The 14,935-nt window shown below is 48.8% G+C and overlaps 1 protein-coding gene across 1 annotated transcript in view; it reads left to right on the forward strand.

The window, feature by feature from the left end:
• The window catches only part of Tcea3 (transcription elongation factor A3), a 29,420-nt gene extending 14,795 nt beyond the window's left edge, over nucleotides 1-14,625 (forward strand). The window contains exons 5-10 of the mRNA XM_052177775.1: nucleotides 3,460-3,623; nucleotides 3,793-3,848; nucleotides 6,770-6,925; nucleotides 9,905-10,051; nucleotides 13,271-13,342; nucleotides 14,199-14,625. Of these exons, the coding sequence (XP_052033735.1) occupies nucleotides 3,460-3,623; nucleotides 3,793-3,848; nucleotides 6,770-6,925; nucleotides 9,905-10,051; nucleotides 13,271-13,342; nucleotides 14,199-14,207 (604 nt within the window). The 3' untranslated portion in view covers nucleotides 14,208-14,625. The remainder of the gene's footprint in view (nucleotides 1-3,459; nucleotides 3,624-3,792; nucleotides 3,849-6,769; nucleotides 6,926-9,904; nucleotides 10,052-13,270; nucleotides 13,343-14,198) is intronic.
• Nucleotides 14,626-14,935: the final 310 nt, after the last annotated feature.

A 14,935-nucleotide genomic window follows, 5' to 3' on the forward strand; every position in this document is an offset into this window, starting at 1 on the left:
GGATGACTTCAGACAACTCAGTTTCACTCGTGCAGACACGCAGTATTGATCCATAGAGTGGAAACAATTTTGACTTCCCAAGGTCATTAAAAAAGTTGGTGCTGCTCTCAACCACACGCTGCAAAGGTGGCATGTGTGTCATAGTGATGCCCATGTACAGGGATAAGTGACCTGGAATTTTTTGCTGGGATTTTCTTAGTATCTTTTAGTTGTTCCAGCTGATCCATAAAATGGGTGCTACTGTTATTCCTATTTTGCATGTGAGGCATCAGAGGGTAAAGAACTTACCCAAGGTTGCAGTGGGTATACCAGGCTTTGGAGTTTGCCTCTAAAGCCTAGATCTGCGCTTCTGTGCACTCATTACGTGAGCATGTGTGTATGTGTGTGTGTGTATGTGTGTGTGTGTAGTGGCACACATATGAAGGTCAGAGGAAAACTTTGGGAAACTGCTTTTTTCTCTCCTCTATGTGGGTTCTAAGACTGAAATCAAGTCACTCCATAGCTATCGTCATCAGCTAAGCCATCAAGACCTGGATTCTTTAGGGACTGGGGGATGAGACTAGCCTATATTATGTAGCCCAGGCTGGAACTCTTGCCCCAGACTCCAGACTTCTGGAATCACAGGCATGTACTGCCACACCCATCTCTAAAGCTTAGACCCAAACTTAGTGTAGGCATTCCAAACATGACAGCTGCCATTACTGCCAACTCCAAAACCCTGTGCGGTAGGCTTCCCTCCTCGGTGTGAGCCCTGAGCCCTATGTGTGCCAGGCCACACATAGCAACTCTTTATTTATATAATATATGTGAGTCTGAGTCGCTCTCTCTCAGACACACCAGAAGAGAACGTTGGATCCCATTACAGATGATTGTGAGCCACCAGATGACTCTGTTGCTGGGAGCTGAACTCAGAGAATTGAACTGGGAATTCCTCTGGAAGAGCAGCCAGTGCTCTTCTTTTTTTTTGGTTTTTCAAGACAGGGTTTCTCTGGCAGCCAGTGCTCTTAACCACTGAGCCATCTAGAGTAAGCCCAGGGAATAGAAATACTGTCTTTCAGAAAGGACGTGCCTCCCTCCAGGTGAACTCCATCTGCACTCCCTGGTCCTTGCTTTCTTTATGATCAATCAATCTCTAGTTATCACGCATTTATCAGCCATTTAGCAAGCTAAATATGGGTGCTGTTGTAGGAGTGAATGAGCTGCACGATCTCCGTGTGGACTGTCATCTGAAGAGGGAAGCCGACAGACAATGTTTATAAACACATGAGCAAGTTAATTATAGACTTGGGTAAGCGCTATGCAGCAGGAAAACAGGGCAGAGACAAGTCTCCCTGAGGATATGACCTCTGAGGTGAGACTTGACAGACAGGTAAGAGCGAGCTCCGTTTTTAACTCTGGGAAATGCCAGCTGCTCTCTCAGTCCCGTTCTCAGACAAACTCCTTAGGTGTGGTGGTGCACACCTTTTATCCCAGCACCAGAGAGGCAGAGGCGGGCAGATACATGCATTCTAGGCCAGCCTGGTCTACAGAGTAAGTTCCAGGATACTTGAAGCTACTCAGAGAAACCCTGTCTCAAAAACAAAACAAAACAACCCAACAACCTGTCCCCTAAAAGAAAAGAAAGACAGGTTGAGAGATAGCTCAGCAGACATGGGGACAGCCTACAGCCCTCGTAAGAGGCTGGGCATGGTAGTGCGTGCACATTCTTACAATACTGATTCCAGAGAGGTCACAGGAGGACCCCTGGGGATCCCTGGATGGCCAGCCTAGCCTAACTGTCCGTGGTAAGCAAGGTCCTAGCAAGAGAAGCTATTTCCGACAATGAGGTGGCTGGCTTCATTCACCTGAGGTTGACTTCTACACATACACACACACATTCACATTCACACAAATATCAAACACAAAAATCAATCAGTCCAGCTGGGGTTCTGGTTCAGTTACTAGCATGCCTTCCTGGAACACTCAAAGCCTAGACTTAAACCCCAGCACCTCATAAACCAGGCAGGCATGCACACTTATAGTCTTAGCAGTTGGGAGGTGGGGGCAGGAGGATCAGAGAAGTTCGGTGTTACCCTCAGCTACATAGTAAGCTTGAGGACAGCCTGGACTGTGAGATCTTCTGAAGTAAATGGGGTCACTGTGAGGAACGTATCAGAGGCAGTGAAGGTGCTGACACACAACTCTATGGTGAATCTTTCCAGGTACAGACTCAGTGATGGGATTTTCCAAGTTTGTTTCTCTCCGTACAAATAGGATGGTAAGGGTATTGACCGCCAGGGATTCTTGTGACAATTAAACTAGAAAATGTTCAAGAAGTGCTTGACCCAACTCTGGTAGATGGAAAGTGCTAGTAGATCATCGTCCTCAATAGAGTGTGAAACTCTGGGAGGGAGGGAGATAATCTCACTTGACTTCTTGATTTGACATAGTTTCTGGAGAGTAAGGACCTGATAAATAATGGATGGGTGGATTTATGGATGGAAGGATGGCTGGACAAACAGGATGGGATGGATGGATAATATATATAAATGTATGCAGCACCTGATAAATACTGGATGGATGATATAAACTTATATATGAGGGGGCAGTTAGAACAGTACAGCAAGCTGGGGCTTAATCATTAAGTGTCCCCTGTTCTGTAACGAATAGAGCACGTTCCCTGTTCTGTGATGAATGGAGCACACTGTTTGCCTGGGAGCCTGGATACCAGAAGCTCAGAAGCTTGGGTTTGAGTTCCTGTAGGCTCCAGATGACTGACCAGAGTCAAGCTTGGATATTTTAACTCTTTTTTTGTTGTTGTTGTTTTGTTTGTTTGTTTGTTTGTTTTAAGACAGGGTGTTACTATGAAGCCATGGCTGGCCTATAGCTTACTATGTAGACCAGGCTGTCCTTGAACTCTCAGGGATCCACCTGCCTCTGCCTCCCAAGTGCTGGGATTAAAAGGAAAAAGGCATGCTCCACCACACTGGGTTTCAAGCTTGTCTTCAAAACACATCCATTTCTAAGATGCACCTCATATGTGGGATAAGAATAGTGTTGGGGGGGAGGGGCTGGAGAGGTGGCTCAGTGGTTAAGAGCACTGACTGCTCTTCCAGAGGTCCTGAGTTTAATTCCCAGCAACCACATGGTGGCTCAAAACCATCTGTAATGGGATCTGATGCCCTCTTCTGGTGTGTCTGAAAAGAGCAACATATAAATAAAATAAATAGATAAATAGATAATTCTTTTGGAAAAAAAAAAGGAATAGTATCTGCCTCCTGGAATTGTTCTGAGGATTAAACGAGATGATCCTCACTGAGAATTGATCTTCATGGAGAATTACAAGTGGCGCCTGCCTCAGAGGGTGGTTGAGAGAGTTAGAGGGGAGCATCCACACCTGTGGAAACATCTAGAATGCTACTTTCCGTGAATAGTTTGTTTGCCTAATGTCACCATGTCCATCACCGATGTCATCCTCAGGTCTAACAGCGGCAGATCGAAAGTGGAAACTCCCAACACCCCCAGCAGCCCGTCAACTCCCACCTTCGCCCCCTCCGTGTGTCTCCTGGCCCCCTGCTATCTCACCGGGGACTCTGTCCGGGACAAGTGTGTGGAGATGCTGTCAGCCGCTCTGAAGGCAGAAGGTGAGGGCTGGGGTTGGGCTGAGGGAGGGGAAGCAGCTGGTGCGTGAGACACCATTAGCTTGTTTGTTTTTGAGGCAGAGTCTCCAACAGGGGTGCAGGAGTCCCATTGTCAAGAATCATCCCTGGCAAAGTCTAGAACTGCTAATGTCTGTGTCCCAATCTCTTTCAGATGATTTCAAGGACTATGGAGTCAACTGTGACAAGCTGGCCTCAGAAATAGAAGACCATATCCTCACACCACATGGGGTGGGGGATGCCTAAACTGTCTGGTTGGCAGGTGTGGGTGCAGCTCTGGGGACAGCTCCCTGCTCTGCCCTTGAACCAGACTGGCTCCTGAGCTCAGCTGACACTGCTCCTGGGTCCTGCCCTGCCCATCAGTGAGTTCCCGGGGTTTAGGAAGGCACTGTCACCCGCCAGAGCTCCTGCAGCTAACCCTGCCCTGCTCTGCATGAACAGAGGGGCAGTCTGCTCCACACGCTACATTTCTCTCGCTCCCCCTGACAGGCACAGCTCCTGAACTGTTTGGCAGGCGCTGTGCCAGGCAGTTGACACTTGTTGACTGTCTTAATGCCCCCCAGCCACCCCTCTGGAGTATGTTGATGTTCTTATCGTATACTCAGGGAAACTAAGGCTGGGAATGGCAAGGTATCAGAGCTAGGCTGAAAGTCTTGGTATATGGGTCTATATATTTTTAAAAAAGTAAGCCAGGCAGTGGTGGCGCACACCTTTAATCCCAGCACTTTGGAGGCAGAAGCAGGTGGATTTCTGAGGTCAGCCTGGTCTACAGAGTGAGTTCCAGGACAGCCAGGGCTACACAGAGAAACCCTGTCTCAATAAACAAAAAACAACTTACAGAGATCCTCTGCCTCTGCCTCAGGGTGCTGGTATTAAAAGCGCATGTCACCATGCCTGTCGGTTCTATATATTTACATTTTCTATGTACTTTACCTACTATTTCACCTCCTGATTTTTTTTCACATAGGGGAGGTGGACATTGGTCTTTTCTTCTTCTTCTTCTTCTTCTTCTTCTTCTTCTTCTTCTTCTTCTTCTTCTTCTTCTTCTTCTTCTTCTTCTTCTTCTTCTTCTTCTTCTTCTTCTCTCCCCCTCCTCCTCCTCCTGCTCTTTCTTCTTCTTCTGGTTTATTTGTTTATTTTATATATGTGAGTACACTGTTGCTGACTTCAGACACACCAGAAGGATCCCATTACAGATGGGTGTGAGCCACCTGAGAATTGAACTCAGGGCTTCTGGAAGAGCAGTGAGTGCTCTTACCTGCTGAGCCATCTCTCCAGCCCCCAGGCATTGGTCTTTTATCTGTTTGTTTGTTTGTTTGTTTGTTTGTTATATGTAAGTACACTGTCTTTAGACACCCCAGAAGAGGGCATCAGATCTCATTACAGATGGTTGTGAGGCACCATGTGGTTGCTGGGATTTGAACTCACGACCTTTAGAAGAGCAGTTGGCGCTCTTAACTGCTGAGACATCTCTCCAGCCTGGGCATTGGTCTTTTGACACAGGGTTCTCTGTGTAGCCCTGGTTGTCTCTGAACTTGCTCTGTAGACCAGGCTGGCCTAGAACTTGGTGATCTGCTGCCTCTGCCTCCCAAGGGCTGGGATTTAAGGCATGTGCCATCACCGCCTGTCTATTTTCACACTCTGATTGTACAAATGACATTAAAACAAAAATGGGAGCAAAACCAAGTCTCCACCTCCTTCCCTCCAGTTCCCGAAAGCCAGCTGCTCTGCCTCACTCATTGCCCTGGTCACTCCTGGCTCTGCCTTTTCCCAGCAATGGCTTTGATTTTCTGCCTTTGCTTGGCTTGAGAGATCAAGAAAATGAGGCCGATCTCCCTGGCCCTGGCGTGTGTCCTGAGACGGGCAGGGGGAGGATCTGGCCTGCTGGGCTTGGACAGAACTAACTGTGGTCCACGTCCAGGGGTGACTTCCTGCCTGTGAGTGGCAGAACATTGCTGTTAACAGGAGGCCTGATTTGTAGCTCTGGCCCTACTAGGAATCTGCCTCTCATCTGAGCAAGGACCTGACCCCTTTCTAAACCTGGCTTCTTCAAAATCTGCTTGTGGAAGAAGTAACTGGTCAGCCATTCCCAGAGTGGATCCCTGGGGTGAAGGGTTGTGCCTAAGAGGGAGGGGGATTGCTGAGTAGACTCCTTGGGAGAGGCTGGGGCTGTAGCTTGTTGGTAGAATGCTTGCCTATAGCCGGGCGGTGGTGGCGCATGCCTGTAATCCCAGCACTCTGGGAGGCAGAGGCAGAGGCAGGCAGATTTTTGAGTTTGAGGCCAGCCTGGTCTACAGAGTGAGTTCCAGGACAGCCAGGGCTACACAGAGAAACCCTGTCTCGGAAAAAAAAAATGCTTGCCTATAATTCTAGCACTCAGGAAAAGAATTTAAGAGAATCAGAAGTTCAAGGTCATCCTCAGCTACATAGAATCCTTGGCTACCCTAGGCTACAAGAAATCGGAGGTGGTGGGGAGAGCAGGACTACTGCCCCCTGAATTTTGTAATTTAGTTTGTTTTGCTTTTTGTTTTTTGTTTGTTTGTTTGTTTGTTTGTTTGAGGCAAGGTCTTGGTAGCTCACTGGCCTTGAACTCACGGAGATTCGTCTGCCTGCCTCTGCCTTCTGAGGGCTGAGATTAAAGGTGTGTGCCACTCCCGCAGCCAATGGTTTGGTTTTGCACTTCTCAGAGCCTGAGGCATGTGGCTCCTGACCTTGTCCTTTGACTGTTGGTCTCCAACTCTGGAGTTTTTTCAAACTAGAGGTTACCCTCACTTTCCTCATCCTGAACAGGGACACTTGACATGCTCCATGTCTCATGCTGCTTCCTGGTGTGTGATGGTACACTTACGCCTCCTAACAATCCCAGCTGTGTGTGTGTGTGTGTGTAAGTGTGTGTAAAAGGGGGACTGAAGCGCAGAAGCAAGTGACTTTCCTGTCCCTGATACCTCAGTACTTGATGCAGTCTGGACTCTATCTTCTTGGAGGCCATTCCTGTCTCTGATACTTGGCTGGCCCCCGTGCTCAAGCCAGTGCCCACTGAGCAGAGGCCACAGAGATGACCCTGACCCCTATAGCAGATTCCCATGCCCCGTGCTCCTCCAAGGATGGCCAGGTGGCCCTTGACCCAGACACATATCTATCAGGAACTCAAAAGCACGGACATGAAGTACCGGAACCGTGTGCGCAGCCGCATCAGCAACCTGAAGGACCCCAGGAACCCAGGCCTGAGACGGAACGTGCTCAGCGGGGCCATTTCCCCAGAGCTCATTGCCAAGATGACAGCAGAGGTGAGGGGGATCCGAGGGCATTGGGGCTGGCTTGGGGGTGGGGCAGTGCTGGGTGGGGTCCTCCTGTTGCCTGGCTCTGAGAGCAAAGGGTGCAACTCTGGGGATGTGATTTAAGTGCTCTTTCAACAGACCCAGTTCATCTCTCACGAGTGCAGATCTATAAAGGGCTGTAGGAGATCATCATAGGACAGATAGCAATTTGATCCACTTATTTTAGACACCACATCTTGGAAAGATCTTTGACATATCCTCAGGTGTCCACTTCCAGAACTACCAGGGGACTCCCTGTCGGTCCTCAAATGTTGGAGAAATGAAGAGACAGAGAAGGGCAGAGGAAATGTGGCGAGCCCCTAAAGACTGGGTGGGATTCAGGGTGTTTTGCTGGTCCAGAGTGGGGAGTGTCTGTGCATGCTGTACAGAATGAGCATCTGGGATGTGTGTATGTGATGTGTGTGGTACGTGTGGTATGCACAGTGTATGTGGTATGTGTGATGAGTGCATGGATAGGACTTTCGTGTGTGTGTGTGTGTGTGTGTGTGTATGTGATATAGAAAGCTTGGTGTGGTGTAGATGAAGTGTGGAGTGCTTATGTGTGTGATATGTGGTGTGGATGCAATGTAAAGTTACTGCAAGTGTAACCCGACATGAATAGATAGTATGCGATTAATATGAATGTATAGTTAGTGTATAATGCGTGGTTAGGGTATATTTGTGTATGCTTAGTATAGTGTGTGGTATGTGGTTAATATGTGTGGGGGCGGTACTAGAGTGTTGTCAGTATACAGTAGGAAGTTAGTATGTATGTGGTGTGTGGTTAATGTGTGTGTGATGTGTTTAGTGTGATGTGTGGTGTGTGATCTGTGGTTAGTGTGTGGTCACTGTGTATATGGGGTGTTTAATGTGCAGTCTGTGATTAATGATTGTGGTTAGTGTGTGGTTAGTGTGTGATGTGGAGTTAGTATGTGGTTAGTGTGTGGTGCAGAGCTAGTGTGTAGTATGGAGTTAGTGGGTGGTGTGGAGTTAGTGGGTGGATAGTGTATGGTGTGCAGTTGGTGTGGAGTTAGTGTGTGGTTAGTGTGTGGGATAGAGTTGGTGTGGAGTTAGTGTGTAGAATGGCATTAACATGTGGTTAGCATGTGGTTAGTGTGTGGTTAGTATGTGGTGTGGAGTTAGTGTGGTGTTAATTTGTGGTTAGTGTACCGTGGGATATGTAATTACTGCGTGTGGTATATAGTTAATGAGTGTGTGTCTGAATGGTGTATGCGTGCTGCATGGAGCGGTACAGAATGGGGTTATGGTCCAGCGATGTGCAGTTCTGAGGAAAGAGCTCTCTGCTCGCCCCAGGCACTCCAGAGAGCAGGACCGAGATAACCAGGCACCTGCCGCCCGGGGATGATCACAGATCAAAGTCATCACGCTGCTCCCTTACTGTGGGGGGAGCACAGGGCACGTGTGGTGGTCAGAGGATAACTTGCAGGAGTCCATTCTCTCCTGCCTTGTGACAACACAGGTCAAACTCACGTCTTGGTGGCAAGCCCCTTCACCTGTGGTGCCATCTTGCTGGCCCCATTGTGCTCAATTTAGAGGGTCTGGGTTTTGTGGTGGTTGTTCATTTGTTTTGAGTTAGGGTCTCACTATGAAGTTCTAGCTGGCCTAGAATTTTCTATGCAGACCAGGTTGGTCTTGAACTCAGAGATCCACCTGTGTCTCTGCTTCCCATGGGCTGGGATTACAGGCATATGTCACGTATGTATCTATACCAACCTGACTGAGGTCATTAGGTCCTGTCCGTCTCTTCCTTCCTTCCTTCCTTCCTTCCTTCCTTCCTTCCTTCCTTCCTTTCTCTTTCTTTCTTTCTTTCTTTCTTTCTTTCTTTCTTTCTTTCTTTCTTTCTTTCTTTCTTTCTTTCTTTCTTTCTTTCTTTCTACTAAGGATTGAACCCAGGGCCTAACAGACAGATGCTCTACCAACTCAGATACGTCCCCAGTAAGGCCTGATCTTCTGCGAGTGACAGCATAGCCTAGAGGTAGAAATTGCAACTTACCTTTGCAATGTCTTAGTCAGTCCAGGCTGTTAAGGTAGAAAACCACCTGTAAACCCAGTACACAGGAGGTGGAGGCAGGAGAATCAGGAGTTCAAGGTCAGCCTGGCTACATAGGACAGTCTGTGATACCTGAGACTCTGTCTTACATCAATAATAACAGAAAAAATAATGATTAGCGGAAACTAGGCTAGCCTTGGCTATAGTCTGATCCACAAACCACTCATAAGTACTGCTGCCGCCACCCTGTGTGTCTGCCCTGTCTCCTTTGGCAGAGGCTTGAAGGGTTCAGGGAACAGGGTCGGATAGATAAGGGAAGGAGCTGGATGGTGCTGATGCTGTATCTCCAGAAGGACCATGGGCCACTGGTGCCCCTGGGGCAGCCGTTTGCGAGAATATCCACAGTGACTGGGGTCCTCCTTCCTGGATGGCATAGCCAGCAGGTCACGGGTCCCAGAGCTATGATTCCCTCCAGCATACAGGGCTAGAGAATATTTGTAGCCGGAGCAGGCGCTGGGTTAAAGTCCAGACTGGGAGGCTATGGGACACGGGTAAGCAGTAGCCAAATCTGCTGCTGGGACAGTGTGATTCAGGCAAAGGCCTGGCAGACAGGGTGAGCACCGTCCTGAAGGAAAGCTGCCGCAGTACTAATTCCGGCTATGTGCACCTGCTGCTGTCCTGCACACACCCAGCTGACCTTGACCCAGCTAGAACGCCCAGGTCGGACCTTTCAGCCAGGATGGAGAGGAGGACTCCTCCCGGACAAGCCTTTCCCTGGTCTGGTGGGACCAGGGGGTCCAACCTCTCCTCCATCTCTATGTTCTTGACCCAGTATGGTACCTCCTCCTTCTCAGCTCAGACTCTAAAACCTGGCAAGGGGCAGAGGTACACACACACACACACACACACACACACAGCCAAGACTCATTTCTCCTCAGGAAATGGCTAGTGATGAGCTGAGGGAGCTGAGGAACGCCATGACTCAAGAGGCCATCCGTGAGCACCAGATGGCCAAGACTGGCGGCACCACCACTGACCTCTTGCGGTGTAGCAAGTGCAAGAAGAAGAATTGTACCTATAACCAGGTGGGCAAAGGTGGGGGTGGAGTGGGGCGGGGCCATATGAGGGGGCGGACCCTGAGGGGGGAAGGGCTACAGGAGGGGAGGGGCCATAGCTGGGGCGGGACCACAGCAGGGGCGGGGCAACATGGGGAGAGGGGATGCTGGGGAAGGAACCAGAAATATGTCCTTCAGGTCACTGAGTGGAGGCCAAGCTTGGAGAAGCCACCACCCTTTTGCTTCTGGAAAATGTTCAGATTGTGGAATCAGCCTCTGGGTATCCATGGGGTATCCATGTCTGTCCTGAAGTGAGAGCGAACCCCAAGCCTCAGCTGTGCTACACTGATCTTCATGCACACTGCTGAGCGCAGACTCCCGGAGAGTCACAGATGTTGGAAGGAAGCACAGCTAGGTGAAACCCAGCCCCTCATTAAAAACACTGGGAACACTGGGAAACTGAGACTCAGATGGACGACTCTGAAGCTCAGGGAAGGGCGCCCAGGCAGGCTGGTGGCAGGAGGGTTTTGAACTCAGAGCCTTCTTTTCATTTTCCCTTCCTTGGCTATTTTGAGATAGGGCCTTGAATTTGTTTTGAAGCTAAGGCTACCCTGGAATTTCTGAACCTCTTTCCTCGGGGCTGGGATTTCATATGCACACCACTACGACTGGTTTTGGGTCCCGACCTTTCTGAACGGGTCCAGCCAGCTTGTTCAGTGTTGTCTAAGGGGAATCCTGAAAGTAAAGATACCCAGGAGACATAGCAGACTGTGGTGGGAGTCGGGGACCTTCACCTAAGCCCCAAGAATGGCCTATTGCTAGTTCTGTCTTTGGAGTACCAATACCTTGAACTCTAACTCATACTTAGTGATTCTAGAACTCTCTTTGTCTCTCTGTCTGCTCAGCAAGCGAGGATGATGCATTAAGAGTAGCCAGGCTGGTAGCCCATGTCTGGAATTCCGTCATGCCAAGTATGAGGCAGGGGGACATGAGGAGTTGGGGGGCGGTTAGTAAAGCCAGCCTGGAATACATAGGAAAACCTGTCTGAAAGAAAAAAAAAATGGGTTGGAGAGATGGCTCAGTGGTTAAAGAGAGCTTATTGCTCTATCAGAGCCCAGACCCAGCTCCCATATCAGATGGCTCCAGGGGATCTGATGTCTCCCACTGGCCTCAGTGGGCACTTGTACACACACACACACACACACACACACACACACACATCTTTTTTTCAAAACAAGATTGGGAATGTAGCTCTATTGTTAGATCAATGGGAGGTAAGGGGCGGGGGATGCATGAAACAGTGGCTTTTGGGGGCTGGAGAGACAGCTCAGCGGTTAAGAGCACCGACTGCTCTTCCAAAGGTCCTGAGTTCAAATCCCAGCAACCACCTGGTGGCTCACAACCATCTGTAATGGAATCTGATGCCTTCCTCTGGTATGTCTGAAGATATGACAGTGTACTCATATACATAAAATAAATAAATAAGGCTGGGGAGATGGCTTAGCCGTTAAGAGCACTGACTGCTCTTTCAGAGGTCTTGAGTTCAATTCCCAGCAACCACATGGTAGCTCACAACCATCTGTAATGGGATCTGATGCCCTCTTCTGGTGTGTGTGAAGTATACTCGTATAAATACAAATAAATAAATCTTTAAAAATAAATAATAAACCCTTTTAAAAAAGAAAAAGACAGTGGATTTGATCCCCAGCATAAGAGAGACCAGAAGTGGGATGCACACTAATCCCAGCACTAGAGAGGCAGAGGGAGTGGGACAGTGAGAGATGACATGATGACTCTGAAGGTGAAAGAGAAAACCAGCTCCTGCAAACTATCTTCTGACATCAACACATGCCACTACATATGCAGGCAGACACACACACACACACACACACACACACACGAAACAGTGTAATTTAAAATTATTTAAAGAGATGGAGAAGGATCAGAAATTTAAGGCTCTTTTTGGATACTACCTGAGATACAGCAAACTCTGCCACAAAAATGGGCAGAGGGGATATCAGCCCCCTTAGCACCCTGTGACTTCAGTGGAAATATAGTTGCTTATCTTGTTTTCTGGAAAGTTCTCTTGAAGGATTCCAGTTCTGGAATTGGAGCACATCTGTGCAAGCTCTGGTGGTGTTCACGTGGTGTTGCCCTTCGGAAGTGAGCTGGTCGGTAGCAAAGTTGAGTCTCTTCCCCAGGAAGGTCCATTGCGCTCTCTCCTTATCTCTGCCTTGTGGTGCCGAGGCTGTGCTTTGCTGTCCCTCCAGACAGACAGCTGGAGGAACTTTCCAGCAGACGGCTCCTCCCCTACTGCTCCCAGTAGACATCCCCAGGGTTAGCTTTAGAGAGTCAGAAGGCAGCTGGGAACTCCAGGGCCTTGTGGGGGGAGCCCATGCTGTTGAACCTGAGTGACCAGGAAGGTGGGACAGGGTGGGGGATGGGAAAACACAGCATGACCCACCTGGGTGATCTGCAAGCCTCCTTTCCTCTCTGGGTCTCAGCCACTTGCAGAATGACTATAGACAAGGTAATTTCCCAGACACCTCTGGCTGGGACAGATATGTCAGACACAGTGTGTTCGGGGGTGAGTCTGTGAAGGCTTCTTGTAAGAGGCGAGGCTTTGAACAAGAGAAGAGAAATCAGTTCAGAGGGATCAACAAGAATGAAAGTGCAGGGCTGATGAGATGGCTCAGCGGATAAGAGCGTCGACTGTTCTTCCAGAGGTCCTGAGTTCAAATCCCAGCAGCCACATGGTAGCTCACAATCATCTGTAATGTGATCTGATGTCTTCGTCTTGTGTGTCTGAAGATAGCTACAGTGTACTTACATATAATAAATAAATCTTAAAAAAAAATGAAAGTTCAAAGTTCAAAGGCCTGGCTGAGCCAGTGAGCTGACAGACAGTGTCCAGAGGAGAAGAGGTTGTCAAAGTCAGGTAAATATGGCTAACCTGTGGGATTTGAATCTACATTTTTTTTTTAGATTTATTTATTATTGTATCTAAGTACACTGTAGCTGTCTTCAGACATACCTGAAGAGGGCATCAGATCTCTTTACAGATGGCTGTGAGCCACCAGGTGGTTGCTGGGATTTGAATTCAGGACCTTCAGAAGAGCAGTCAGTGCTCTTACCTGCTGAGCCATCTCTCCAGCCCCCATAAATCTACTTTTAAAGAACAGTGGGAGCGGCAGCAGGCCCTAGAGCGGGGGAAGGAGTGGCCTCATGAATGGTTCTTCTCTCTGTTAGGTGCAGACACGCAGTGCCGATGAGCCCATGACCACCTTTGTCTTATGCAATGAATGTGGGAATCGCTGGAAGGTCTGTATGTTTGCCTTTCTTCTTCTCCACCATCCACAGACACTGCCCTACATATGAAATAGTAATGCCCATGGACAGGGAGAGGGCCCGTGCTAGCAGGCAGAAAGCTTGCCAGCCTGCAGAGTCAGCCTGTAGAACGCCGCAGTGGCAGGTAGTTGCCGGCGAGGGAGTGTTTGTTCGGCAGGGCAGCAACTGGGATGTGTGGTGGCTCCGTTTATTACAGGGTGGGCAGGGCTGTCCAGCAGTTGACCTTAGATAGGCGTGGCTCCCTGGGCACCACAGAGGGAGGAATAACCACAGCCCTGACCAGGCCTCTGCAAAGTGCTTTCACAGAACCTATTGTTCGTGACCTGACCACACAGGGATAACACAAGGAGACTGAGCCCTGTCACAGTAGAGTGGCCCTTCCTTTCTTAGGAAGCTCTGGAAAAGCCTTCAACCACCTAGTGCTGTGAGCCTGGCTCCTGCAGCGGCAGCAGAATCCTCTCTGGGTACTGCTTGCTGGAAGTATACCTCAGTACTAGAGCGAGCATGTTCTGATGTGTATAAAGTCCTAGGGTTGTTTCCTAATGAGAGACATATATACATTCATACACACACACACACACACACACACATTCTAAATTATAAAAATGTAATTTAAGAAGAACATGAAAGCCGGGTGGTGGTGGTACGCCTTTAATCCCAGCACTTGGGAGGCAGAGGCAGATTGTCTCAGGCAATTTCTGAGTTCGAGGCCAACGTGGTCTACAGAATGAGTTCTAGGACAGCCAGGGCTACACAGAGAAACGCTGTCTCAAAAAAAAAAAAAAAGGCTCAAGGACATCTCTTACACTGCTGCCTTTCGGGTTTATAGTTCTGCTGATGGAACCACCGGCCAGGACGGCAGAGGAAAAGATGAGGAAGACCCAGCAGGAAGCACAGACCACGTGACCCCAGCAAAAATAAAAACTCAAATGAAGGAAAATGCTGAGCCCTGGATAAGGCTGGGGATTAGAGGAGGTGTGTCGGGGATGGTTCTTTTGCCGATTATTAATCAGTCGTGAAAAATAATTGGCTTATGGGAGAGCCTATTTGGGCCATGATGCACAGTCTTTATCGAAGGACCTACACGGAAGGTCAGCATCAGATCAGAGGAGCCTTGTCCTGACAGATTTTAAAGTTCTCTCTCCCTTACTAGAAAATAGCAGACTTGCTCTCTTTTCTCTTCTCCCCTTCCTTCCCGCCCGCTACCCCTTACCTATCTTAAATAAAGTCCCACGTGGAACTAAAAAAAAAAAAAAGAAAAAAAGAAAATAGCAGACTCTGGCTGGGGTGTATCGCTCAGTGGTAGGCGCAGGTCTCAGTCCTTGGTATGGAGCAGAGGGGAAGGGGGGCAGGAAGAGGGGAGAAATTCCAAGCCAGGCAGGCAGGGCGCGGTTTGCTCGTGATTCCACTGACTTGGGAGGCTAAAGAGGATCACCTGAGGCTGGGAGTTCAAAGCCAGTGTCTGCAACATAAGGAAACCTTGTCTCCTATTTTCTTTAGTTCATTTCCATATTTTAATTTCATTGTATTTTGAGATAGGGTCTCACATATCCCAGGTTAGGCTCA

This window comes from Apodemus sylvaticus, chromosome 3, assembly GCF_947179515.1.
Source record: "Apodemus sylvaticus chromosome 3, mApoSyl1.1, whole genome shotgun sequence".
Classification (NCBI taxonomy): domain Eukaryota; kingdom Metazoa; phylum Chordata; class Mammalia; order Rodentia; family Muridae; genus Apodemus; species Apodemus sylvaticus.